The sequence below is a fragment of the Camelus dromedarius genome, chromosome 9 (genome assembly GCF_036321535.1).
Source record: "Camelus dromedarius isolate mCamDro1 chromosome 9, mCamDro1.pat, whole genome shotgun sequence".
Classification (NCBI taxonomy): domain Eukaryota; kingdom Metazoa; phylum Chordata; class Mammalia; order Artiodactyla; family Camelidae; genus Camelus; species Camelus dromedarius.
The window spans coordinates 24,109,568-24,137,479 of record NC_087444.1 but is presented as its reverse complement, the minus strand read 5'-3'; the positions used below and the strand labels follow the sequence as shown (position 1 = coordinate 24,137,479).

The 27,912-nt window shown below is 46.3% G+C and overlaps 1 protein-coding gene across 1 annotated transcript in view; it reads right to left on the bottom strand.

The window, feature by feature from the left end:
• Positions 1-10,155: 10,155 nt before the first annotated feature.
• The window catches only part of COTL1 (coactosin like F-actin binding protein 1), a 41,642-nt gene continuing 23,885 nt past the window's right edge, over positions 10,156-27,912 (bottom strand). Inside the window, exons 3-4 of the mRNA XM_010980511.3 lie at positions 26,844-27,001; positions 10,156-11,429 (exon numbers count right to left, since the gene is read on the bottom strand). Coding sequence (XP_010978813.1) covers positions 11,319-11,429; positions 26,844-27,001 — 269 coding nt within the window. The 3' untranslated portion in view covers positions 10,156-11,318. The remainder of the gene's footprint in view (positions 11,430-26,843; positions 27,002-27,912) is intronic.

Here is a 27,912-nt window from a genome sequence, read left to right as displayed (position 1 = left end):
ATCAGATCCTCTGCAGCAACCTTATAAGATGGGGGCTATTGTTATTATTATTGTTATTATTAAAAAGGTAATGAAACTGAGGTTCAAAGGGGTTTTGAAACTTGCCCAAGTTCACATAGCCAGTGAATGGCAGAACCAGGATTAAAACCTATTGACTTAACCACGACCTGACATGGGCTACCACTACTCATCTTTAATTTTCTTTTTAAATAAGAAAACAAATCTGTTCTTCCTAAGTGCAGTTTGTTTGGAAGACAATTGTTCCCAAACATGGAATGCACAGGGAGGTAAGTAATAAAAGGAATCCTTTGTGGAGGAGAAACCAGGATCTACAGTAACTAAATGGTACCTGTGTTCCTTCCAGAGCCAACGTTCTGTTCTAAAAGCACACCTACTTCTCCACCGTGAAACAGCAGCTGTAACTATAGCCATGCTGGAAGTGACTACCCATGGAGTCGGGGACTGGGAGAGACAAGGATGCTGCTTCTTGGAGGATGCTCTGTGAGCTTCCCTGAAGTAATCTACAACATGGTCCCAGAGTTGCTATAGCAACTCCCCATCTGCGTTATTTAAATGAAATAAAAGAAATAAAAGAAGAATCTTCTGTCTCCAGGCTATTGTGGCTTTGAAAAGTGATTCCTTCCCTCATTCAACCAGCATTTAAAAGTGTCATCCAGGGGTGGCAAATTGAAACACTTATAGGATAAGACCGTTAACATAAAGGAATTCATGTAAATGAATGGCAGGGGAATTAACCAGAGAGTTGGGGGCTATAGGACCCTGGAGAGTGCACACATATCCCCATCTGTAAGAGCAGCCGTCTCAGTCCCAGCCCCTTCTCACTCTGCTGGAACAGAATCCCAGTGTTATTGGATCTTCGACTTTGTCAAGAAAAGTTGAGAGCTGGGTTTTTATGTGAAGACTTTCCATTTTTAAACACTGGCAACCAATTCAAGATTTGGAGTAGAGCTTCTGAGTACTATTGTGCAGGCTGTACACTGCATAACTCTGGGGTCACTAGTCTCATGTAAGTTCAAGGGAACAGTGTCCCCTTGGGTTGTGCATGGACACACTGTACAGCTACATATGTGCAGTCCCAACCCATCAGGGAGCCAGATCTGCCTTGTGGGTCACCAGCGTGCCAATTTCAACTCTCTAAACATCCAGCCATAGAGGTTTGGCTAAATCAATGGCTATCCAACTATCCAATATAAGCCATAAAATATGCTAAGTATAGTAGTATTTATTGATGTGAATGTTCATCCTATATTGATAAGTGGAAAGAGCAAGTTACAGAAACATGAACAGAGTATAATTTCAATTTTTGAAAATAAAAATGTATATGCTGCTTTAAAAAGTCTGGGAGGGCAGACCCCCATTGGGACAAGAGTTGTACCTGGGAGGAAGAGTATCAGATCATTTTAATCTTTACCTTCTTTTTCTCTGTTTTCTCAACGTTTTTATGATGGCAAGTAATATTTAGACAATGAAAAAATTTAAGTTCATTTCAAAAATTCTGCTAAAATGGAATCAAAGTCTCTCTTCTAGCAAAAGGGTGGAAAGTAGGGCTGGGGTCCAAAACAGGGGTTCCCAAACTCAAACATGCCTCAGCATTTGGCCTGAGGGCATGTTTAAATGCAGACTTCCCAGCTCACCCCCAGAATTTGTGACTCAATAGGTCAGCAACTGGGCTTGTGGAATTTGCTTTTCACCAGTTCCCAGGTGACAGTGGTGCAGTCCCTGGACGATAAACACTAAGAACTACTGAGGAAAAGCATCTTTAGGCTCTACCCTCTGAAAAGACATTCTCATTAGAGTGCCTAAGAACCACTTGGTTAACTTGTGAAAAATGCAGATTCCAGGATGATCCCCAAAGATCATGACTCACTGGGTCTGGCTTGGGGCCCAGGAATCTGCATGTTAGGAAATATGCCAAGTGGTTTTGCTGTGGGTACCTGGGGACATCTTTTGAGAAGCACAGCATCTCTGTGTAGGGCAAGCTCATTGAGGTGGTATCCATTTATTGAGTATTAAGTGGGCTCCTACTGTAAGCCAGGCACCGTGCCAGGAGCTGGACAGATGCATAAGCCACATCCCTGTACTCCAGGGGTGATCCTGGGGCAGAGCCAGAAGCAGCAGGCACCCAATAGAAGGCTTCTGCGAAGGCTGATGAGATGGGGGCGGGGGATACAGGAGGCAGGGGGCCTGGGCAATGTATGCCTCGGGTTTAGAGGGAGGCAGCCTAGAGGAGGGCCCTGGGAGCATAAGAGGGTGCTCTTCTTCCTCTTGATCTTTGAGACCAACAAATTATTCTCAACAGCAACCAGCCTTATTTTGGTTGGTGTTGGACTCTTCAAACAAGGCTGTCATTCTGGGTCGGACTTCTGTGAGAACACTCATCGCTTCTCCCTTAGCTTCCCTGGACTCTTCCATCAGTTTTCTCTCTTGTTTTTAAATGTATTTACGTTGGATGGAGGTACTGGGGAACCTCGATTTGTGCATGCTGAGCACTCACTCTATCACTGAGCTATACCCTATCCCCCATCTTCCATCACTTCTACTTCAAACAAAATCACCTGTCCAGGTGAGTACTCTGACATTCCTCCCTAGCGTTGTTGGGTGCCCTATGCAAATTCTTTTGTCTGTTATTTAAAAACTGCCAAGCTTCTGAATTACAAACAGGGGGGGAAATCTAACAAATGCCCATCTGCCCATGACACAGATGCTTACATTTTATCATCTATATTTCCTTCAGCTCTTTGAAAAATAGATGAAATCAAACAGACGCAGCTGGACTCTCACTCTGACACTACCTTTCCCTCCTGCCCTCCCTCCCCGGGGGCTCACCCTTCATTCTCACAGCATTTGACATATTTTTGCTCGTGGGTATCAATGTACAACCAATACGTCCTGTTACTCTGTGTGAAAATTAACTCCACACTTACCATCCTATATCCTCATCGTTTCGCAAGTTGCCTTTTACACCCACCTTCATGTTTGGGGATTTATCGGAAGAACAAGTTTGTCACGCCTGTGCGTGACATCCACGGGCTCCCCAAGTCCTCAGCAGTGACATCAGTCCTGGGGCCTACTGGGGATGAGCCCAGGGAATGCCAATGACTGCACTACTTCTTTTGGATTTATCAGAAATAACCTGGGCAGACTGTTAGCCCTCAGTTCAAAGGGGCCTCTTTTCTCCCTTATCCCTCAGCTGCTGGGCACACAACCAGGGTTGGAGACTTCCCTCTCTAGGTCCCTGGCACCAGCAGACAGAACACCCACTCCCTCCCCTGGCTCGTAGCATGGGTCCTGAGGAGACCTGCAAGTCTCTTCAGGCTGCATCCTGTCCAGGGCCCAGACTCACTAGTGTGGCTCTTGGCTGAAGGGCCACAACTGCCCCTTCTGTCCCACTCAGAGGGAGCCAAAGTCCCCCAGTGGCCCTGGCCCCAGGGCACACTCCAGCCTCTGCAGCAGCCTCCCTCATGGTATCTTACGAATCCTTCAGTGCGGAGAACTACAAAACATTCACTAAGGAAATTAAAGATGACTTTAAGAAATGGAAAGATAGCCCATGATCTTGGATTGGAAGAATTAATACTGTTAAAATGGCCATACTACCCAAAGCAATCTACAGATTTAATGCAATCCCTATCAAATTACCCAGGACATTTTTCACAGAATTAGAATAAATAATCCTAAAATTTATATGGAATCACAAAAGACCCAGAATTGCCAAAGTATTACTGAAGAAAAAGAATGAAGTGGAGGAATAACCCTCCCAGACTTCAGACAATACTACAGAGCTACAGTAATCAAAATAGCATGGTATTGGTACAAAAACAGACATATGGATCAATGGAACAGAATAGAGAGCCCAGAAATAAACCCACAAACTTCTGGTCAATTAATCTTTGACAGAGGAGGCAAGAACATGCAGTGAAGTAAAGACAGTCTCTTCAGCAAATGGTGTTGGGAAAACTGGACACCTGCATGTAAATCAATAAAGTTAAAACACTCCTACACATCATACACAAAAATAAACTCAAAATGGCTTAAAGACTTAGACATAAGATAAGCCACTATAAACCTTGTAGAAGAAAACATAGGCAAAACATTATATGACATAAATCTCAGCAATGTTCTCCTAGGGCAGTCTACCCAAGCAATAGAAATGAAAGCAAAAATAAACAAATGGGACCTAATTAAACTTACAAGCTTTTGCACAGCAACAGAAACCATAAGCAAAACAAAAAGACAACCTACGGGATGGGAGAAAATATTTGCAAAAGGTGAGACTGACAAAGGCTTAATCTCCAGAATATATAAACAGCTTATACAACTTAATAAGAAAAAAAACCAAACAACACAATCCAAAAACAGACAGAAGACCTAAACAAGCAATTCTCCAATGAAGACATACAAATGGACAACAGGCACATGAAAAAATGCTCAATATGGCTAATTATCGGAGAAATGCAAATCAGAACTACAGTGAGGTGTCACCTCACACCAATCAGAATGACCATCAATGAAAAGTCCATGAACGATAAAAGCTGGACAGGGTGTGGAGAAAAGGGAACCCTCCTACACTGTTGGTGGGAATTTAGTTTGGTGCAGCTGTTATGGAAAATAGTATGGAGATTCCTCAAAAGACTAAAAATAGACTTACCATAGATCCAGCAATCCCACTCCTGGGCATATATCCAGAGGGAACCGTAATTCAAAAAGACACATGCACCCCAATGTTCATAGCACCACTATTTACAATAGCCAAGACAGAGAAACAACCTAAATGTCCACTGACAGATGACTGGATAAAGAAGTTGTGGTATATTCATACAATGAAATACTATACGGCCATAAAAAATATTCAGAAATGCCATTTGCAGCAACATGGATGGACATGGAGAATGTCATTCTAAATGAAGTAAGCCAGAAAGAGAAAGAAAAAATACCATACGATATCACTTATGTGTGGAATCTTAAAGAGAGAGAGAGAGACAAATTTATTTACAAAACAGAAAGACTCAAAGACATAGAAAACAAACATATTTACGGGGGAGGAGGGAAGCGGGTGGGAAGAGATAAGTTGGGAGTTCTACATTTGCAGATACTAACTAATATACATAAAACAGATAAACAACAAGCTTATACTGTATAGCACAGGGAACTATATTGAATATCTCGTAGTAACCTATGGTGAAAAGGAATATGAAAACATATATGTATGTTCCTATATGACTGGAGTATTGTGCTGTATACCAGAAATTGACACAACATTGTAAACTGACTATACTTCAATTAAAAAAAAAAGAATCCTCCAGAGATGATTATAAGTGAGAAGCAATCACGATAATGGGTTTGAGCCCCCAGCTATGGAGAAGCGCCACAGGTGCATGAGACAGGTAAAGAGGTAGACAGGTACATGAGGTATGTACTGCCCTCTGGGAGGTGAGGTGAAAGCTAGGTCCTGGGTGGAGGAGGCTGGGAAGCCCCAGGACCTCTTTGCATAGTCAAGCACAAACCAGGTCTGATCCCAATCTAGGCAGACTTGGGTTCTGAGTGGGGCTCGGAGACCTGGCACACCTGTTCCAGTGGAGCCCTGCTTACAGACTCTTTACTGAGCACCTACTGTGTGTGAGGCCCTGGGGACACCATCTCTGTCCTTGACAGGGCCACAGTTAGTGGGGGAGGGGTAGAAGCTAACGAGAGAGGGAAGTCTCCTGTAACAATGACCACCACTGGTGGGCTTAAAACAACAAAAATGTGTTCTCTCACAGTTCTGAAGGCTGGAAGTCTGAAATCAAGATGATGGTGGGGCCGGGCTCCCTCCAGAGGTCAGAAGTTCTCAGGAAGATCCTTCCTGTCCCTTTCAGCTTCTGTGATTCCAGGCATCCTTGGCTTGGGGCCGCATCCCTCCAGTCTCTGCCTCCATCTTCCCACAGCCTCCTCCTCTGTGTCTCTGTTTCAAGTCTCCCTCTGCTTTCTCTTATAAGAAACACCTGTCATTGGATTCAGGGCCCACCCTAAATCCAGAATGTTCTCACCTGGAGATCCTTAACTTGATGACATCCACACAGACCCTGTTTCTAAGTAAGGTCCTGTGGACAGGTTCTGGATGAATCTTTGAGGCAGGGTGTGGGACATCCTTCTTGAAAAAGCGAATCTGAGTAGGGACCAGTCTCGCTCCAGAGGGAGGGAGCGGGCCTTCCGGAAAGTGAAGGAATGAAAGGCAGCCAGATCCAGGACCAAGGAGGAAGTGGACAGGGTCCCGGCTGGAGAGACAAACAGGGCCCCGGGACCCCCGTTCGGAAGTTGAAACTTCATCACAGGGCAACAAAGCGCTCATAGCTGGACGTTAGCAAAGGGCGAAGACTGGGCTGCAGGTAGGGGCGAAATTCTCTTCTAATTTTAGGATGAGCTTTTCTGATAGGCAAGGCTGGAAATTAAAGCATCATCTTGAAAAGAAATCAGCTCTGAAAATGTTTTTCTCTTAGTTTCCTGCCTTAGGAATTTACATTAAAAAAAAAAAAAAAAAAAAAAAAAAGCCGTGTTGCAGGCTACAAGGCGGTCAGACTCCCAGAGCTCAGGCTGAGAAGAAGCGGAGAGCTTAAGCCGCGACGCTGATTTGGGATTATCCCTCCAAGTCTCGTGAGAGAGCAGCCGCTACAGGACTCCTCTACCGGATACTGTGGCGTCCAGTAGCCCAAGTGCCTCCCGCTTTGTCCTCCCTATCCCACGAGGCTGGAACTGCCCCCTGAGATTTGGGGGTGTTCTGACACATATCCACTCACAGCGAAGCGGGAAGATGGGTCAGTACCTACCACCCCATGGAGCTGATCCTGCATCAGAATGGAGTTCTCAGAGGATGCCTCAGATGTCGGACACAGCTGGGCCTTGTCTGATGACGTCACGGGTTGTACCTAGGTGCTCTCGTGGAAGGGCGCATTGTACCTGTTCTTTGGCCAGATTTACAAGTGGGTTTCAGCGAAATTCTTGACATCTCTACGTTAGGATTTCTAAGGCGTCTGTGGTGACACTTGGACCAATATGAGGAGAACCAACATTGGGTTTCAGCAGTTGAAACCGATTACACAATCCAGTGACATTTCTGGGTCTGTCTTATAAGGTGGTCCCACATGTCTGTCTGGCCCCCAGATAAAGCATCATGTGGTACCCGTGACACCCCTTTAGTTTTCCTTTACTCTTGTTTCAAACTGGAGGGAAAAGGGGATGGTTTCAGGCCATTATGGCACCATGGTCATCGTGGTGTCTGGCTGCCTGATGTTTATCTGTCTTTCTTTGGGTTGGAGCCCAATTTCTGGAATTCCTGCTCTGTCCTGCCTACACCTTGGAGGGACCACCTACCAAGGGGACTTGTCCTGGCCAGCGGGTAGCTGGGGACCCAGGTGAGGCTAAATAGCCACTTCCTGTTGGACAGAATGTTGGCGCTCACCTGTTCATTCATTCCTGTGGGCTCATTCATTCATTCCTGGGGCAACCCCACAGAAAAGGCTGATGAAAAGATGCTTGAACCCAGGGCTGCCTGGGTTCAAATCCTGACTCAGCCACTTACTAGGTGTGTGTGATGGACTCTATTTCTGTTCACAAATACTTTGGTGATATATCCCTGCCCCGCTGAACTTCATCCTGACTGTATGACTTGCCTGGCTACTCCTCAGAGAGGTCAAGCCTCCTACCTGAGGTCACACAGCCTGTAGGTGGTACAGCTGGAATTTGAACCTTTTACCTTCCCCGTGCCATCAGGAGAAAACTGAGGCACCGAGGGGTGAAGGAACTGGTCCAGACCACCTGGCTGGCCACATCCGACCTGACACAACCTGAGTACAGAGCTGCCTCCAGTCCCATGATGAGTCATGTCCTCACAGCGGACCTTTTTTGGTTCTTGTTTTTAACCTCTCTTCTGTGACTCACTAAGACACGGGGACAGGAAGCAGCAGGAAGCTGATAACCAGGACAACTCATCCTGGGGGTGGGGGCAGCAGGAGGCCCCCACCCCAGACCAGGGTGGCATCCAGGGGCTGGCCTCCTTTCTCGGCCTCAGATAGCCTCCTGGAAAGTAAATGGCCATCAGGAAGGTGGGCAGAGTTGAGAAACAGAAGCCTCCCCCAGGGATCAATCAGCTAGGAGCAGCAACCCCGGGGAGGGCACAGAAACGCCACGCTGCTTACAGTTACTGGCTTGTTTCCTTGTAGATCTCCTCTACCCCACCCCCAACCTCATGTAGGTCCCCTGAGCTCAAGGCGCCCCAGGTCTAGGGCAGTGCTTGGTCACAGCATGGTGCTTAAAGAAGGTCACACATACTGCCACTCCTTCTACTGAAAAGAGGGACCAGTGTCCCCTCCCCTTGAATTTGGGGGGCTGATGACCACTTTCTCCCATAAAGTCCAGCAGAAATGCTGCCCTGTTAACAACAGAGGCTTGGTCAGAAAATGCCGTGCAGCCTCCCCTGGTCCTATGGGATGCCCACTCTGAGAGAAGAAATCCACAGCCCTGACACTACCGTGTGGGACAGACCTTGCTGGGTGCTCCAATCCACAGCCCAGCTGAGCTCCCAGACCAGCACTGACATCAGCTGCCAGCCACGTGAGCTTGGATGTCCAGCAGAGTCGATCTGACCGCAACTAGAGGAGAGATCCTGCTAGCAAGATCACCAGTGGGGCCCCTCCTAAATTCCTGTTCCACAAGATCAAGGGCAAGTTAACATGGTTGTTTTACACCATCCAGTTTGGGACAGTGGCTGAATGAACAATGTGTCAAATAATTCAGAATATATGCAAGCAAGCAGACTCAAGGACCCAGAGCTCCACCCCACCCCCAAGTCCGGGCCTTGGGCAGAGACAGGAGCAGGTGGAGGCAGCTCCAGGCAACATTACTGGACACCTGCTAGATGCTAGTTACAGGGGATAAAGAGATAAAGGCAAGGTCTCTCTGCCCTTGAAGACCTCGAGATCCCGTCAGGCGCCCTCTGAAATCCCAGCCAAGGCCTGAGCTGCAGCTTTCGATTAAAATCAGGCTCTTTGACAGATAAACCTGGCTCCACCCTCTTTGCTCTTCCCCTCGGCAAACACTCTGCAAAGCCTTTATGCCTGGTCCCCTTGTCCTGCTTCACTCCTCTCTTCTGGTGTGGATGTCACCTTCTCAGGGAAGCCCTCCTTGATGCCCCTAACCAGGCCCAATCCCTTTGTAATTTTCTCTCATAGAACCTGGCTTTTCTTCCCAGGGGGGCTTATCCGCATTTGTAATCATCCCAAATTCTCTGACAGGAGCTAAACCCTTAGGCCAGGAAGCCAGAGACCTACGTCAGCTCCCTCTGTTCTAGGTATAGGAAAAAACTGAGGCACGGAGAGCTAAGAAGACCTCAGAGCGGGCCTCCTGGGATGAGAACTGAGCCTTACTGACACCCTCAAAATCCTTGCTGCTCCTTAAGGATTTCATGGTTGAGGAAACTGAAGCCCAGAGAGGTTGACTAACTTGACGAAAGCCACACAGCTATGAGCAGAGAAGCATGGCTGGCTGTGAGCCCAGGGTGACCTCTGGCCTTACCCACATCTTGCAGGATTCCTTCCTGCTCTGATTTTGGTTTCTGCCCTCTCCCACACCCTCTCCGCACCACACTCAACTCCTCCAAATCCGTTTGTGTGTCTGAAACATCTCCGGCCTCGTTCTGAGCTCCCACTGGGGTTGGCGTGCTGGAAGTCCCGTTTCTAAGCTCCAGGACAACCTTAGAAAGGATGTCACAGCCCAAGTGAGGAGGACGCTCTTTCCCAGCTTTCCCTGAATAGACAGTCTGAAGGGTTCTGACCACATAAGAAACATGACAATCCTGCCGTTGTCAAACCTGGGGTCTCTCTCCTCCCCTCCCCTCCCAAGCTATAGCCCCAGGGCCAAACAGAGATGCAGGTTCGAATCCCAGTTCTTCCACTTTCTAGCAGGGTGGCCTCAGTTTCCATAAAATGGGGATGCCAACAGCACTTATTTCTTCTGGTTGTTGCTAAAAATTAAATAAGCCACCGTATTTGAATATGCCTAGCCCCCAATAGCTCCACGAATGCCTATTACATCTGAATGTGACAACCACCGTCATTTTTCCAGTAAAGAGAGGAGCTTTGTGACACACATCAGCCAACCTCGTTTTTTGAAAAACAAAAAAACATTTATTTCTGTAAACCATTTGAGTGCTCATGCCCTCCACAACCCCAACACAGCACAAACCTCCCCCAATGAAACGAGCAAGGAAAAGAGAAAAGAATGCCACCAAACGTGCTCTTGGAGAACCAAGCCAATCTCATCTATCTTTGAGGAAAATAAAAAAAGGAAAATCCTTTTGCCCGCGGGGGTGCAACCTCAGATGAAAATCACTTTCTGGTCCCAGGAGGGCAGGGCTCTGCTGCACACGTGGCTGAGGTGGCCTAGTAGGAGGCCTCTGTCCCTGGCTGTCCCTGCCATCAGGCAGAGGACCTGTTCGACCTAGATTCCCATCCCGTGTCCCGAGCCTCTCTCCCAAATGTTCTCAATACTGGGGGAGCCCGGAAAATGAACCCTGAAAAGACTCCTCCTGTCAAATCTGGACTCAGACCTTGGCCCCACTCCGTGCCATAATGAGATTTCAATCGAAAGGGTGGGAATGGGTTGCTTCAGACCAGTGGCCAAGCCAGGCAACATTTAAGGCAAATTTTCTCTCTTCTCGTTCGGTCTGAGTCAGGCCTGCAGGTATCTCCACCAAGCACCGTCTCTGTTGGACGTGGAACTTAGGCAACTCGGAATGGGGCGGTGGAGCAATTCTCGGAGGGGTGAACCTGGCCAGCGGGACACGGTGTGCTTACAGATGCCGCTGTCGAGGGTGCAGCTCCTGGCACAGCTGCCCCCCACCGCAGGAAGCAGGCAGGCGCCAGAGAAAACCAAGATAGCGGCCCTGGCCCCGGTGCCAGAAGTGACACGAGGCTGGTGGGTGAGGCCAAGCAGGCTGCTTGTGCGTAAGACAAATGCCAGGCGCGGTCACCACGGGAGGCGCCTCCAACCTGATGAAGTGCATGACCTTGGCATCAAAATGATTTTTCTTTAGAACAAGAAAGCGGGGTAAAAAGAAAAACAGATAAAAGAAAGATCTTCCATGAGCTTCATAGGTTAGGACACAGCAGGTGCACAAGGGAAGCGGGGAGGGGAGCTGGGTTTTGGCCAGGGTGGTGGGCGTTGCCTCTCATCACTTCTCCTCTCCCTGATGGGCTGGTGGGCTGGTAGCTGAGGCTGTGGTCCCCTCCCCTGGGGAGCAGGCGGATGACTTTGGCAAGGGGGGGTTACTCCGTCTGGGCATCATAATTGGCTCCTCCCGCCTTCTTGAGCTCACTCTTGATGAAATCTTCTTCCAGCTCCTTCCGATCACTGATCACAAACTCTTTAGCGAAATTCTGCAAGAACAAAATAAAACACAGAGTTCCCGTTAAAGAGGAGGGGGCAGGATCTGAGCGTTGCTCAGGCAACACACCGGGAAGTTTTGGCACCTAAAATACTAAGAAACGATCAAAATGAAAATCTGGTGGCAGAATGGTTTGGCAGGAAAACAAAAAACATGACCAGAGATCTGAAAATGACTAAAGTTGATATACTGGTCCCAAGACCATGAGGATAGGCCAAGGTCAGGTCTGGGTTCAGATTCTGGCTCTGTTGTTTTCTGGCTGAGTGACCTTGGGCAACTTGCTTCAAATCTCTGTGCCTTAGTTTCTTCATCTGTGAAAACTCATCTTGTCAGTAGAATAAAAGAAGATGAAGTTGAAAAGGCAGGCTGGTGTGCTGATAAATGTTTAACACCTGGCTGTCCAAAAGAAAAGGGGTTGGGGGAGCCCTAATTTGTAGCTTTTGCCCATTTCCATGTGTAAATAGTCCCACAGTGGTTGATTACAAGCTACCAATAGGATGTCACTGTATACAGGTGAACAAGTTTCATGACTGGCTGTCATCTGCTGGTGCTAGGTTCAGGCACCCCCAAGTCCCCCAGTCGTAGAGATGCAGGGCTTCCGGTCCCAGGTCTGAGTGATCAGCCTGGGCACTGAACACACTGAAATAAGTTCTGGGCTCTTCAGCTATACTCATTTAGTAGAAGGCAGGAGATTTGTTTGTGTTCATTCAACAATCACCATGCTGTGTGATGGAGCTATAGAGATTAGCAAAATGGATAAAGTCACTGTGCCCTCTCAGGTGCACAAGCTTCAACCATGAAACCCCACCAGCCTGGCACACATGTGGCTCTCATAAATGCTTGTGGCGTGAATGAGTGAAGCAAGTGATCTGACTTATCAAATAACCCTAAGCCATGAAGAATCAAGAGTTACTTTAATACATGCATCACAAGACTTCCATAAACAAGGAAAATTTCAGGACAGGGACAGATAAGAATACAGAAAAAATTGCCAAAATATGAATAACAAGTTAGAAGGTCAGAAAATCATCCACATTAAAAAAAAAAAGACCACAAGGAAATAAGGTAAACATTTATCACCACTTATTAAGCATCTATGTGTACCAGACACTGCCACACATTAGCAGACTTAATTCTTCCAACCTTTTAGTATGACCCAGCAATTCTACTCCTAGAGATCTACTCAAGAGAAATGAAAGCATACGTCCACACAAACACTTGTAAACACATATAGTCCTAACAGCCAAAAAGTGTAAACATTCCAAATGCCCATCAACACATGAATGGGTAAACAAACATTGTCTATCCATACAATGGAATATTATTCTGCCCTAAAAAGGAATGAGGTACTGACACAGGCTACAGCCGGGATAAACCTCAAAACCATTATACTAAGTGAAACAAGCCAGACATGAAAGACCACATATTGCATAATTACATTTATATGGAAATGTCCAGAAAAGGCAAATCCAGAGGGACAGAAAGTAGATTTGTGGTTTCTAGGAGCTAGAGATGGGAACAGAAAATGATGGACATGCTCTAAAATTGGATTGTGGTGATAGCACACCACAAGTTGTGGATTTACAACTGTGTAAATTTACTAAAAATCACTGAATTGTACACTTAGGATGAGTTAATTTTGTGGTATGTAAATTATACTTCAATAAAGCTGCTGTGTTTTTTTTAAAAGTCCTGCAAAATGATCAATATTATTTCTATTGTAAAGAGAAAATAAATGCTGAAGATTATGACACTTGCCCAAGGGTATACAGCTAGTAGGTCCAGCTGACTTTAAAGCTGGCCTTCTCTTTTTTTTTCTTTTTGGGGTAATTAGGTTTTTTTTTTTTTTTTTTTTAAGTGGAGGTACTGGGGATTGAACCCAGGACCTCACGCATGCTAAGCATGTACTCTACCACTGAGCTCTACCTTCCCCCAATAAAGCTAGCCTTCTTTAAAGCATCGCCATCTCCTTTAGGGGTGATGAAAATATTCTGAAACTAGATAGGGGTGGCTGGCTGCATAACATAGTGAATGTACTAAATGCCACTGAATTGTATATTTTTAAATAGTGGTTAATTTTATGTTATGTGAATTTGACGTCAATTTAAGGGAAAAAAAAAAGAATGACTAAACCAAGAGAGCTCTCAAGGTCAAGTTTCACAGCATTAAGACAAAACCTCTACCATGCCAAGCCATCAAGAAAACTAACAAGGAGGAAATGGGGGGTTAATATTTATCAAGCAATTAATATGTGCCAGGTACAGTCTCACACATTTTCTTACTTGATCCTCCCTTAGTCTATCAGTTTTTTTTTTTCAAAGATAAGACCCATGGGCTGTGCTTGGAGAGATTGTGTAAGTAGCCCAGATGACTAAGCATCCTTCCAATCCTTTCTACTCCCAGTCTGCCATGCTGTGCTACTGAGTGTCTCTGTACGTCATCAGCACACAAGTGAACACAAGCAGGATGGCACAGCCAGAAAGGGGAACCCAGAAGTAACGTGCTTCTCAACCTGAGCCCCAGCTGCAGAGGGAGGAGTGAAGAGTATAGACCAGGAGGAAGAGGAGGCCCACAGCTCAAGATGCCCATAGAAGGAAGTCCAAAGTTCCTCTGCCCCATGATAGCTATATAAGGCAATCTAGAGAAACAAGTGGTGTTTGTGTCTGTTAGCCATTAGACAATTTGGGTTAAGAAGTTTGATAAGGTCTGAGAAATCCATAATCGAAGTGCACTTGGAGCTGTGCACAGTCCACCTGAAAACCACAAGGCTGAGAAATTCAATTATAGCCAAAAGGAGCAAATCAGGATAGCAGAACCCAGTAAGATGTAACATAACAATAAATGTAAATGAACAATATTAGCTAAAAAAACAAAAACAAAAACAAAAACCTATGTCTGAAAGTACAAAAAAAAAAAAGCCCCAAGTCCTATACATCTGAGACATGTTTAAAACCAAAAGATTTGCCAAAAAAAATGATTCTATGAAACAGAAGTATACAGAAAAGAAACCTCACCCACCCCCACTATGTGAACCCGCCCCAGCCCTGCAGAGGGCAGGCAGGAGGTGGCTGGCTATGGGCCTCCCCGATCACAGGATGCGGGGCTGGGGAGGAGCAGAGGCTTCAAAGGTGAGATGTCGCTTCCCTACAGGGTGTGGACTCTGCAAAAAAGTCCCCAAAAGGTCTGAGTCAAACTAAACACAACTCAAAATGACATGTACACTTCTCCACCTCTGTTCCTTCCAGGGTCCTCACATAGTAGGCCTTCCACATGACAAAGGAGGAACCAACACCTCTGGGGAGTGGGCTTAAATGTGAGTGTTCAAAAATAGGCAGAAGCAGAGCAAAAACAGCTCTGTGGACAGTCAAGACCTTGACCTGGGAACAACACCCGGGACCTGAGGGGTCTGCAAGGATTCACCTGTGCAGAAAACCACAAAGAACACATCTGCACACAGCAGGTTACCTCCCCGCCACACTCTCACCTCCACACTCTCAGTCACTGTCCCTGGCCCCCTTCACGCACCACCCAGCACCTCCTGGAGCAGAGGCAGGCAACACGGAAGGCTACGAGATGCGAGATGCCGAATTCCAGCAAGAAAGGAGATTGTCAGGGCCCAGAACAACACTAACACATAGGGAAATTAAAATTTTCTCAGTAGCCACATTGAAAAAAGCAAAAAAGACCTATAATGAAAAATACGAAAATATTTAATGTATGTATATGTATGACTGAAACATTATGCTGTACACCAGAAATTGACACATAGTAACTGACTATATTTCAATTAAAAAAAAGAAAAAAGAAAAAAAGAAGCAGATGACATTCACTGTAATAGTATTTCATCGAACTCTACACCCCAAATATTGTCATTTTAACATGTAATCAATATACAAAACCATTAGTAAAATCTCTACATTGTGTTCTCCACACTGAGTCTCAGAAAGCTGGTGTGTATTTTATTCTCGGGCACAGCAGGGTTGACAAGGCACACCTCCTCTACTCTGCAGCCACACGTTGCCAGTGGCAGCCCAGGTCTAGATAGAACAGGAAAGAGTCTGAAAGAATATCGCGCTTGGTAAAGGAGAATCATTAATCCCAAAACATTAGAGCTGATCTGAGTCGGGGAGGGGCAGTCTTCAGTGGGGGAGGTGGGGCTGGAAATGTTCCATGTTTTGATCTGGGCAATAGATTCATAGGTATGTTCAAAAATTCAAAATTTTACAATTCAAAAATTTTATCAAGCTCTGCACCTAAGATGTGCGTTTTCCTCTGCGTAAATTATACCTTGGCTAAGAAAAAAGGTTGGGATGTGGGGAACTGAGCTGAAAGAGCCTTTGAAACCCCAACATTCACCCCCTACCCTCTCATTTGATAAAGAAGCAGCAAGAGACCCAGAGAGGGGAGGCAATCCCTCCCAGGACACACAGCAGCCTCAAGGCGGGGCCCTGGGGGCAGGTCCTCTCTCCTCAGCATCCTCTGCATCCCACCCAGTGGGCTGCTCCAGGCTGCCTGTGCCTCCCACGCCAGCATCCGTCATACCCTTAATGCTGCCAAAGCCACATGCCGAAGACTTCAAAGCAAAATGTGCCGGACTGGGGGCACTGTCACCTTTGGTTCCAGAAAGATCTTCTCTGTCATGCCTAGGAACTCAGTGCCCCTGGCTGATTGCCTCCAGACCCTGTCTCTCCCTTTTTCACCAGGGCAGGACTTTTCAAAGAGTCTCCATCCAGCTAAATAGAACTCCAAGATGGTCTGGAAACACATACCAATCAAGTTCAGGACACATTCTGTCCCTGTGACTTTTCTCAACTGCATTTCAGCTCATGACTCAAAGACATAAAATGGACATCGGTCTGCTTCCAAGGAAGACGCCTCTAGAGGAGGACTGGGGTTAGGACCTGGGGCTCTGTATATAGTGAAGAATTTATTTGCAAGCTTGGTTTAAAAAGTGTGTAAGTATTTTCCTACCCTTGGTTTTAAATTATCTCATTTTTAGATGGCTCCCAACTGCCTGGGTTTAAACCCCAGCTTCAGTCCCAAAGCAGGCTGGGAGTAGTTTGTGCCGAATATAAGTAGGGACAGCTGTCCATTTGCAGACCCTCCCCAGAAACTTACCATCCCTGAGCCTCAGTCTCCTCATCTGCAAGTGGGGACAATAAGAGAACCTATGTCCTAGGCTGGTTATGAGCATCTGATGACTGTGCTTAGCACAGAAGAAGTGCTCAAGAATGATTAGGTAGTATTTTTAAATGATCCTGGGTTACCTTTGTTCTCAAAGGGGTGTTAGAGGAGTCTGAGCTATAAAGATGTTTTGCGGGGAGGGTATAGCTCAGTAGTATAGCGCCGTGCTTAGCATGCACGAGGTCCTGGATTCAATTCCCAGTGCCTCCATTAAGATGAATGAACGAATGAATAAATAAATAAACAATTAAACTTAATTACCTCCCCTCCCCACCCCCCAAAAAAAGTTTTCTGAAATACTCAGAGTGAAGGCACAGGGAGTGGCTTGTTCCTCTTCTCTCACCCACAGATTTCTCCATCCCCGCTGTTTACTTTTTAAAGAAGAGAAATCTGGGGAATTCCTCAGAATAACCAAGGTAGTGACACCAGCTCCTCTCGCCCATGCAGAAAGGAGACAGCAATCCAGCTTCCCACCCAAAAGCTGAGCACAGGGTTAGCCCTGGGAGGACAGGGAGGGAGGATGTCAGGGTAGGAGTGTCTGGTCTTCTACCTAGAACATTAGGACTATGGTGGGTTGCTACCCTCCGCGGAGAACATGGGTGCAGGGAAGTCTGGGAAGAAAAAGTAAGTGGGGAGTTTGTGATGCCAGAAATGTACGTTTCTACAAAGTGGGGCCAGGGGGGAAAGGTGACTGACCTTCATTGTATCCAAAAACAGTAAGAGCTAATGCAATTCATTCTTCCAATACATACAGGCTTGCTGAACATTTGTTATATGCCAGACACTCTCCTAGGCCCTGGGAAATGAAAATCCAGTCGATAGGGGTCCCTCTGAGAGTTTAAGGGCAGAAAAAGAGAAGCAGGGGGCTCTAAAATGCCCTGAAGGAAGCAGTCAATGGCTCTGGGCCCTGGTTTCTACCTTGGTAAGGGAAGGGCTGACAACAGGTTTTGCCAGTCTTTTCCCCACCAGCCATCCACAGATTTGCACTTAACCCTCCAAATCATGTGGGACAAAGTTCCACCTTGGACACCAAAGCCAAGCAGCAATGGGGAATCAGACACAGAAAAGTCAACTCTGGGATTAGAGCATGGCTCTCCAAAGAAAGGCTGTGTGCTAGCTTCAGGCCAGTCCCAAATTCCTGCAAAAAAGTAGGGGATAGACTCTCCCCTCCCACATATGTGAGGTGGGATAGGGGCGGACAAGACACATGCTGGCCACGATAATGTATCTTTTCCGCAAGTGGGCAAAGATTAATTATAAACCAAAGACCTTGGCATGCTGAAGAAACACAGTCAGTGCTCAGCAGCCCGCATCTTGCAAGGAGAAAAGGCACCCTTCAAGAAACACGAGCCAGATGAAAATGCACAGCAGCAAACCTGCCAGCCCCTCCTGGGCCCCCTACACCTTCCCTCCTACAACTACTCTACAGCACCTCAGAGACTAAGCTTTTCAAAATTCTTCCAGCAAGGTGTAATTTACTCGGAAAGGACAGGTTCTTTTAACTGGTATGAGTCATCACAGACAAGGGAAAAACAAATAGATCAAAATGGTATGGCCTAGTGTTTGACAGATTTGGGAACACAGGCACCTGCCTCACCGGCACAGGTCACAAATGACACAACCATGTTTCACTAGGGAGAAGACAAAGGATGAGAGAGAGGCCTGCAGTGGCATTTTGAGTGGACACAAGGCAGTTGCCCAACATAGACGGATGGCGGGAAGGCATGCTGTCCTGTTGCATGCTGGGGTAGGTTTAGGTCCAAACCAAATGGGGCAGCTGTCCATATGCCTTGAATCTTGACCCCTGCAGGGCCACCCACCTCTTTAGCATTTGGGTGACTGCCTGGATTCTGACCCCTGCTTTCCTGACCACGAACATTTACAGAAGCTCTGACTCCCCTTTGCCTGATTTCTGTCTATAGCTCTATCTAGATCAGGGATGGTAAGAATGTGGGAAACAAACTCTATTCTCTCTTCCTGTATCTGTGGCAGACATCACAAATCAATCATGGCACTTTCCCCACTGAGTCCAGATTTCACCTCAGAATCCTTCTTAACCCAGACCTCCAAAGAGTCCCAGCTATCCCTCAACTGACAAACAATACCAAATCCAGGTTTAGGACTTCAGTTTCTGCCTGATGGAAATTGTACATAGCATTTCTTGTTCCCTGGTGATGCCCACTTTGGGGAATTTTTCCCAAATAAATAATTCAACAGAATCTTTTAACAATTACAACACGTATACTCACAGATGTTCATTGTCAGTAAATACCAGACTACCTCCACTTCCCAACAAAAGATGAGTAAATGAGTGAATCATGTCTACTTTGAACACTTCATATATAGCAGGTACTTATGATATGCAGTATTTCATTTAGTTTTTACAACTCCAGAAGTTAGATATCATCATCTCTAATTTTCAGAGAAAGCTGAGGCTCAGAGAAGTGAAGTAGGCAGCAAAAGGTCACACACACAGTGGTGAGTGTGTGGTGGGGCTGGGACCAAAACCCACATTTAACTTCACAAGAGGTCTTTACTAGGAAAGTGAACACACACGCACACACACACACATGCACATGTAATCCTGCATTCACTGAACAGAACAGTATTCAGCCACTGAAATTATGGAAACTGAAAACACTGATGAAATGTTAAGTGAAAGGAAACACACTGTACCTCTGCTATGATTAAGCAGGTTTGTCCTAACACGTACCACGTGGCCAGGGCTCCAGGGGAATTCACGAAAATCACGGTGTTGGGTGGAGGATTGTGGCTGATTGTCATTTAATTCCTTAATTTTGTTTGAACTGTTTGTCAAAACTACAACGCCCTGGGAGAAGCAACGAATGGGGAGAACAGAGAGCCTGTCGCTTGTTCTGGGAGGGACTCTAAATGAGCAGGATGTACAGGGACAAACTATGACAAGAGAAGGACAAAAGTGGGAGCACGACAATGGAAGGGGTGGGAAGGAGGGAGGGAAAACGTGAAAGACTCCAGAGGTAAAGCGAGCAGACAGGCTTCAGCCCCCACAAGCACCATGGGTGTGCATGTCACCCATGGGGACCTGCCTGGACTTCCTGCTTGGGCTCCTTCTGTGAAGACCTGCACATGTTCTAATCTGGCATCCTCACAGCCTGGAAACTGTCAGCTGTTGACAGTGTCAGGTATCACTACGTGGGGCATCAGGAGGACTACTGCTGGGCATTGGCGGGTGACCCGGCAGGCACCACACCAGGGCCAGCAGATCCAGGGTGGGACCCACCTAGGGTTTAGTGACGGGCACCTGACCACAGCCCACTGGGCAGAGCTCTTGGCTTGTGAAAGCAGTTTCCATTTACCCTCTGGGCTCAGGGTGTGGGCATCTTCCTCTTTCTCCCCAGGGCTTTTAACCACTTGGTAGTAGGACTGCAGACGTGGCCACAGGGCTCCCCACTGCCCTCCCCACCATTAAAGGCATCTCTGATCCCCATCATCTGGAGTCTGTCTCAACACTAACCTTGGCCTCAGGACACATCTCTCTCAGCCTCAGTTTCCCCATCTGTGTATTGGGTGTAATAACAGCACCGGCCCCTCCACACAGTATCCCCGGCACCACCACTACCATCACAGGCTGTATGGGAGCTTTGAATTTGGAATCAGGTGGTTTGTATTTTGAATATATGACATGTGCGATGGAGCCCTCCTGCCAGGACCTTGGCCCTATCTGGTTCTGAGAAGAATAAAAGGACTTTTCATGAACCATGGGCTTGAAGAAGCATAAAACTCCCCGTAAAAACAAACAGCTAAAACCCTTTAAGGAGGAATGAAGCGTCTAAGCTGGTCCCCAAGGGCCCGGCAGCAGCAGAGCTTTGCAAGCGGGAGCAGCAGCCCCGTAAATCTCATTAGGCCAAGGGGCGTGGGTTCTCCCTGCTGACCTAACCAGCTCTCACCTCTGCCTTCTGTGGAAACAAAAGCAGAGCCTCTGGAAATTCCAATCCACCCCCAAATCCCTCCCTGAGTGTAAATGGCTTCCACAATTTAATTCAGCCCAAAGAGAAGTTACTGACATTTACCAGCTTCTGTCCTAGGTATATACAAAGAATAAGACGCAGACTAGAGCCATGACATGAACACAGCCAAGACACGCAAACATGAACACATTCGTTTCTTGATTTTTTTTCAGTTTTAGTACTTGTCTAAGTATGAGGAGTACTACCAAATACAGAGGGCATGGTCCTTCTAGGGTCACAACCATAATTCATGAAATTTGGGTCATAGTACAAACACACGTAAAGGAGCAATTAATTCTGATTGAGGCTGGTAGGAGAATGGAGTAAACAATCAGGATTTTGAAGGATGAATAGGAGTTCAACAGTCACCAAAAGGGGAAACTTTTTCACATCCTTTGCTTTTCTTTAATCCTTCCAACAGCTCTATGAAAATGAACAGTCTCTTATTCGTAAGTGAGAGCAGAGTATAGAGATAAAGTTATTTGCCCAAGGTCCTAGGGTGAGAATTTGATAGAGCTGAAATAGCGACTTGGGTTTTACTCCTTAAGCCCATGATCTTTCCCATTTGACACAGCAGCATTTTTTTTTTAAATAAGCACTGGGCAATGATGTTCAGTTTCCAGTTTAAAAAAAAAAAAGAGGGGAGGGGGGTTCTACTATCAAGGAAGATTGAGCACCGGATCAGTAAATTTAAAAGTAAATATAGGGGGAAGATACAGCTCAATGGTAAAGTGCGTGCTTAGCATGCACAAGGTCCTGGGTTCAATCCCCAGTGCCTCCATTAAAAAAAAAGACAAATAAATAAACAAACAAACCTAATTACCTCCTCCTCCAAAAAATAAAATGAACCAAAACCAACCAAACAAACAAAAAAGATTAAAAATAAATAAATAAATGTAGAAAGTTTGTTTCCTGCAGAACTTCTCAGGGCCTTTAATACACCATGTGAGTCTATGAAAGTAGAGCTTCCAAAATGCATGTGGCCTCAGAACATTCTGCTTGGTGCTAGAGGACTTGGGGAAAAAGGAAGAGGGGTGAAATGACTGAGTTGGGGCCCTCGGGCCAGTCTGCAAGCACTGAGGACCTTAACCAACTCACCCAACTTCCCCAGGTCCTAGCAACTCGTCAATAAAATGGAGATAATGACAGAACTGGCCTTGTTGCCAAAAATAAATGGTTTGACTATGTGGCAAGTCCCTGAAAGTGCTGGGCATGTGGTAGGGGCACACTAAAACTCATTATTCATCTTATTACCACACTGATACACGAACATGATCCTTCTAGAAGAGAGGACATCTGGTCCCGGCCCTCGGGGTGGTAGGGGGTCCAGAATGTAAGCCGCCTCTGCTCCTGGGGGTCCAAAGCCATCGGAATACAGACTACAGTTATGGTTCTACGTGGTTACTGACAGCCCTTCATCCCCACCTCCACATCTCCTTGGAGCAAACGTTCCCTGCTGTTCTTTTTCCCAGCGCTGAAAGCTGAGATGTACCTCTGGTTACCTGGCTCCCTGAGCATTCATATGATATTAAAAAATAAAAAATAGATGGGGGGTGGGTAGAGCTCAGTGGCAGAGGGCATACTTAGCGTGCATAAGGTCCTGAGTTCAACCCCCAGTACCTCCATTTAAAAAAAAAATAGATGAAAAGATTATGTGAAAAAAGCGATTCTGCAAGGCCAGCACGATGCTTCATCAACCGAGTCTGCTCTAAATCGAGACAGCCCGGCCCGGCGCGGGCAGGTCTCTAACAGAGGGGAACTGCATTGTCCCTGTAATCCTGCCGAGGCGCCAGGACAATGGGACTGTGTCGCCGGCACCAGCCGGGCACTTCCCTGCACCCTGTCCACGCGGCACATTCCTGGGGCTCAAGTCCGGGTGTCATCAACGCCCAGCCTGCCTTGGTCCAACCCTCTGCTGCCCGTGCCTTGCTGTTCTTGTTCTGTTTTTCCACAGCCACAGATGCAGCTCAGTTGCTCAGCCTGGCTCTGAATTCAGACTAAAGACACCCAGAGTCAAACCTGCTGACTTTAACTCCTTGGGCTCCAGGCCCGGACTTGCTGCTTTTTAGCTGTGGGTCTGAGGCAAGTCCTGTCATGGCTCTGGACCCCAGTTTCCTCACAGGCTGATGCACCTATGCAGCCAGCAGGTCATAGGGGAGGCTTGGATTGTTTGAAGTCAGCAGAGGCCAGAGGAGGTGAGGCCAGGACCTTCCAGGGCTGCTGATGGATGTGACTCTGGTCCAAGCCATTGGCAAGACAATTAGGCAGGGTGGTTCAATCACAAGATTCAGGCCAGTGCCAGCGCTTAGCATGTGGACCGACCAGCTCCCAGGGAAACACGGCACAGCGCAGAAAGCTGTGCATCCTGGTGGTGTCTAAACAGGAAAGCTGGGAGCAAAGACAGCTACTTCTGGGTCTTTCACAGACACAGTTCTGAGCCCTTGCCTTAGAGTTGCTCACTTAAACCCCTCACAAGAGGTAGATCCTATGCTTAGCCCTGCTTTAGACTGAGCCCCAGAGAGAGCAACTTGCCCAAGGTCACACAGTCAACGGTGGGGCTGAAATCTGAACTCACACCATCTGGCTCAAAAGGCTTCCCCCCGGACCACTGCACTACGCATCGTCTCTTTGTCTGATGAAGTAAAATAAGCTTCCTTTAAAGGTAACACGAAAAAAAATCTTTTAATTAAAAAATAAGGTTAATGGGCTGTCATAAACAAAGGACCCCATTTTAAGAAAGAAAAAATTTCAGAATATATCAAAACAGAATATCACACAGCAAATCAACTCATCCAACTCATTTTCTAAATGGGGAAACTGAGGCCCAGGAAGGGAGAGAGATCTGCCCACAGGCAGGCAGGTGGCGTAAAGACCAACCCTTCTCTCAGAGAAAGACAAACATCAAATGATACCACTCATATGTGGAATCTAAAAAATGATACAAATGAACTTATTTACAAAACAGACTCAGACATAGAAAATAAACTTATGGTTACCAAAGGGGGAAGAGGGGGAAGGATAAATTGGGAGTTTGGGATTAGCAGATACACATTACTATATATAAAATAGATAACCAACAAAGTCTACTGTATAGCACAGGGAACTATATTCAATATCTTATAATAACCTATAATGGAAAATAATATATATATATATAATTGAATCACTATGCTATACACCAGAAACACAACATTGTAAATCAACTGAACTTCACTAAAAAACACTCACCCTTCTTGATTTAACTGTCTCTACATTAATTTATATTCTCCATGTTTCACATGAAGCATAAGGATGTATTTATACATATGTATAATATTTTTATTATGATAAAACCCCAGGATTTATTAATAATCTTTAACTAAAACTCAATCCATTTATTCTTCACATGGAAATCATGGTAAAAGGCAGCTGGGGATGTGATCCTGTCCCCAAGACATGGAATCCAGAGTGGTCCATCTGGAGACCCCTTAGAGACATCTGTTCTGAGTTTCTACCAAGCAGAGAGAACAACTGACATGCGAGGACCAGCATGATTTTAGTGACTGTCCAAAGACACCATTATGCTAGCAAAACTGACCCTTTGTAACATAAATTTATGGCTGTATCTGCAACTGGAGGATAAATATGAGGTCTTGTAATAGCTTCAGGTAATAAACGTTTTTAAATGCAGAGGTGGACATGGTCAAGACAGCATCCTAGTTTCTCCACCAAAGCGGACATCTGTGATTTTCTTCTATCAGCATCCCTTTCTTTTAACAAGTGGAATCAATCTGGAGCTGCCAGTCATGAGGCCTCCACCTCCCTGCCCCACAGGATGTACATGTGACCTGAGCTAATTGGGTCCTTTTAAGGGGATGATTGACATTGAGGGAGGAGGGCTCTCTCTTCCCCTGGGATCAAGACCCAGAAGAACCACTATACCTGGACAATTTCTGCTGCACAGAGCCCATCTGAGGCCAAACCCAGAGGAAAGAGAAAAGAGAGATGAAAAGAAGATAATGCTTCAGCCTTAGATTCAACAATCCCTGCACTTCCCAGGTCAGAGAGCTAAGCAATTCCCCTCTTTGCTGCAATTTTATTTAAGCTTGCAAACAAATGAATTATAACCAATGCTCACAACTGGAGTCTTTCTATCAAAGAATTACCTTTCCAAATCACCCTCTTAACCCACTTAACCAAACTGAGAAGAGGTCTAGATTTAAAAGGAACTGCAGACTGCTAATGGGGACAGGGTTGCCTTGAGGATGATAAAGAAGTTCTGGAACTTTCAGACAGTGGTGATGCTTGCACTGTGAATTGACTTAACGCCACTGAACTATACACTTTTAAACAGCTAACATTTTATGTTGCTGTATTTCACCACAGTCATCAAAATGGAAAGAAAAAAGGCACTCTGCGGGATTCAAAAGACTGCCCCCACTGGATGTGCCACAGCAAACAGTCTCTCCCTGTGTTCTCTGTGTCCCTGGCCACACCAGGCTGGCCAACAAGAGGGCTAAGTGTGGATGGTGGAGTTCAGCGGGGGACCTTTGGCCATGAACATGCAATTCTTCTGCATTTTCCATACTGCCACCATAAAGGAGACCCTTGAAAGTCAGTTAACCATTAAAACCCCAACTGCCTTGGAGAAAAACAGCCCATGGGGTCAAGTGGATGGCCGTCCAAAGTAAGGATGCCTGTGCTAGGAAGGGTGCCAACAGCCGTGTTCACTGGTAATGCTGATTAGGCAGAGGAATACACATTTATTGAGCATCTATTATGTCCCAGGCACAGTGCTAACCCTTAGAAGTTTCTCTGACAATCTCTACCTTTTTAAAACGATTGCTACCCCTATTAACTCTGGAACCCCACCTCCTGAAAACATATTCTACAGAAATAATCCAGTAGATGAGAGAAAGGAGCTACGGGTATTAAAATGTTGGTTAGAACATTATTTATAACAATAAAAACTGGAAGCAACTCAAGAAGCCAACACCAGGGGAAATTTCAGGAATCACAGTGCACTTGTGAAATTGGACACTCGGCCGCCAGAAGAGCATTCATTCCCACACTCTGCAGCCACATACATTATGAAATTATGTTAGAAAAGAAAAAAAAAGGAAGAAACTGATTAGGGCATGATTTGCAGGATGTGACCACAGCCATGCAGAAGTAGGAGAGACTTCACTCCGATTTCATCATTTTTTATGTTCCAGGAGCCAAGCCAGGATACCATGTTGCATAGAGCCGATTTGCGTGTATGTGCATTTTGTTTTCATTTCTTACAGTTTAATGCTTTTTGTATATTCACAGACGTGCAACCATCACCACAGATTTTAGAATATTTTAGAATCTTTTCATCACCTCAAAGAGAACCGCTATGTATGTTAACTACCACCTCCCTTTCCTGGCTTTGGGGAAATCCTTTTGCAATATGGAGAACCCTTTGGTAAGGAAAAAACTCTCCTGTTCACCTCTATTCCATGGTTTATCTTTCTGGAATTTAGGGGTTTTGCTTTTTTTTCCTTAGCATGACCCTATGTCCTAGCCCCAAATAAATTGCTTTGGAAGTTTGTGATAGTGTCAGTTTTTATGTCCAGAATGGGGGGGGGGGGGACTTTAAAATAAAGACTGCTACAGGCAGAACTGTTCATACACAAAGGGACACCCACCTTTTCCTCTTCCTTTCAGTCTAACAGAGACACAGGTATAAGTCAGCCAAGGCCAGGGCCCAGCTACCCAGGCTAGGAGCCTGCACCATGGTTGATATAGCCTGTTATTCTGTGGCCATCAAAACCCTACTGGTGTTCATATGGTTGACATTTATTCATTCAAAAAGTGTTATTGAACACCTACTGCATGCTAGACACTATTCAGAGGGCACTCATGAATTCTCCCATTGGGTCTTCACGGCCACCATTGGAAGTCATCTATCACCCAGTCAGATAGGGGCATCATTTTGGTCATCCCTCCAGCACCCTCTCCTGCCCCACCCAAAAAGGTGGACTCCAGCCACCAGATTTCTGGTATTCAATGGTCAGGATCGCAAATGCAGCAACCTACTTCCTAGCCCACACCCTGAAAACAATTTGGGGTACATGTCACCAGCGGTGCTAGTGGTTCAGAGATTTAGCACATGTTCAAAGTCAGAGACCAAGGAGCCAAACCCAGCCTTGCTGTGTCCCTGCTGAATGGTGACTCTTTATAGGTTATGACCCCCTACCCCAGCCCTAAAAGAACACAAGGACAATTACCTGCACGACCTCCTTCACCAGGGTCTTGTCCGTGCCGGTCTTGGCGCGCTGCAGCCCGCTGACATTCTCGCCGATCCATGTAATGAGGGCGAACTTGGACCTCTTGCTCATTGCGTCCCCAGTGGTGACCCGCACAAAGGCAAATAATCGGACATCATCTGCACCAACGGCAAAAGGAAGGCACAGTGCTCGGTTAAAACACCCCAGATCCACATCCCCAGAAGGGTCTCTGAGCCACGAGGGTGCCCTGGACCACAAGCTACCCCGTCTGATGGGGAACCATCTGGCCTGTGGGAGCTGAGTCACAGTCCCGGCAGGCCACAGACTCTGATTCAAACTCTAGATCCAGGCCAAGGGACTCTATGACAGTCATTTCTTAAAGAAAACAGATCATAATCACAGCATCTTTCAGTCTGTGTTTTACTATTCATTGGGTCTTCGTAAAGGTGCTGGGAGGTGGGCCATGGGGACATCACTGTCACCTTCATTGACATCCAAAGAACCATTTGGTAGATGGGGCTTAGAGGTCAAGTGATGTGCCCAAGGTAATGAAGCCAGCCTGAAGCAGAAGGAGGTCTGGGACATTTCAGGCATATCTGTCAAGCCCCTCTCCCTTGGGGCACTGCCCCCTCCCAGCCATGGGAGTGTGATGGGCACCCAGCCTGGGACCTGACCACAGGGGTCAGTGAGTGATAAGGCCATAAGGACAGAGAAGAAAGGTCTCAGGGACACTTCACAGGCCAAACTGACATGCTTGGTGACTGGCAGGCCACGAGGAGTCAGGAAGGAGAAGTCCAGGGGACAAGAGACCATGTCAGCTCCATTTCCTACTCCCCAGGGAATCTGACTTAATCCGCAAACATCTCAGCCTCGGCGGCCTTATCTGTAAATGGGGTGATAGTTTTGTCCTTTTTTAAATTTATTGAGCTAAAAGTCACACAACCAACATAAAATTCACCATCTTAACTGTTTCAAAGCATACAATTCAGCAGCATTTAGTGTATTCATAATGTTGTGCAATCATCACCTCTAATTCCAGAACATCTGCACCACCCCAGAAAGAATCCCT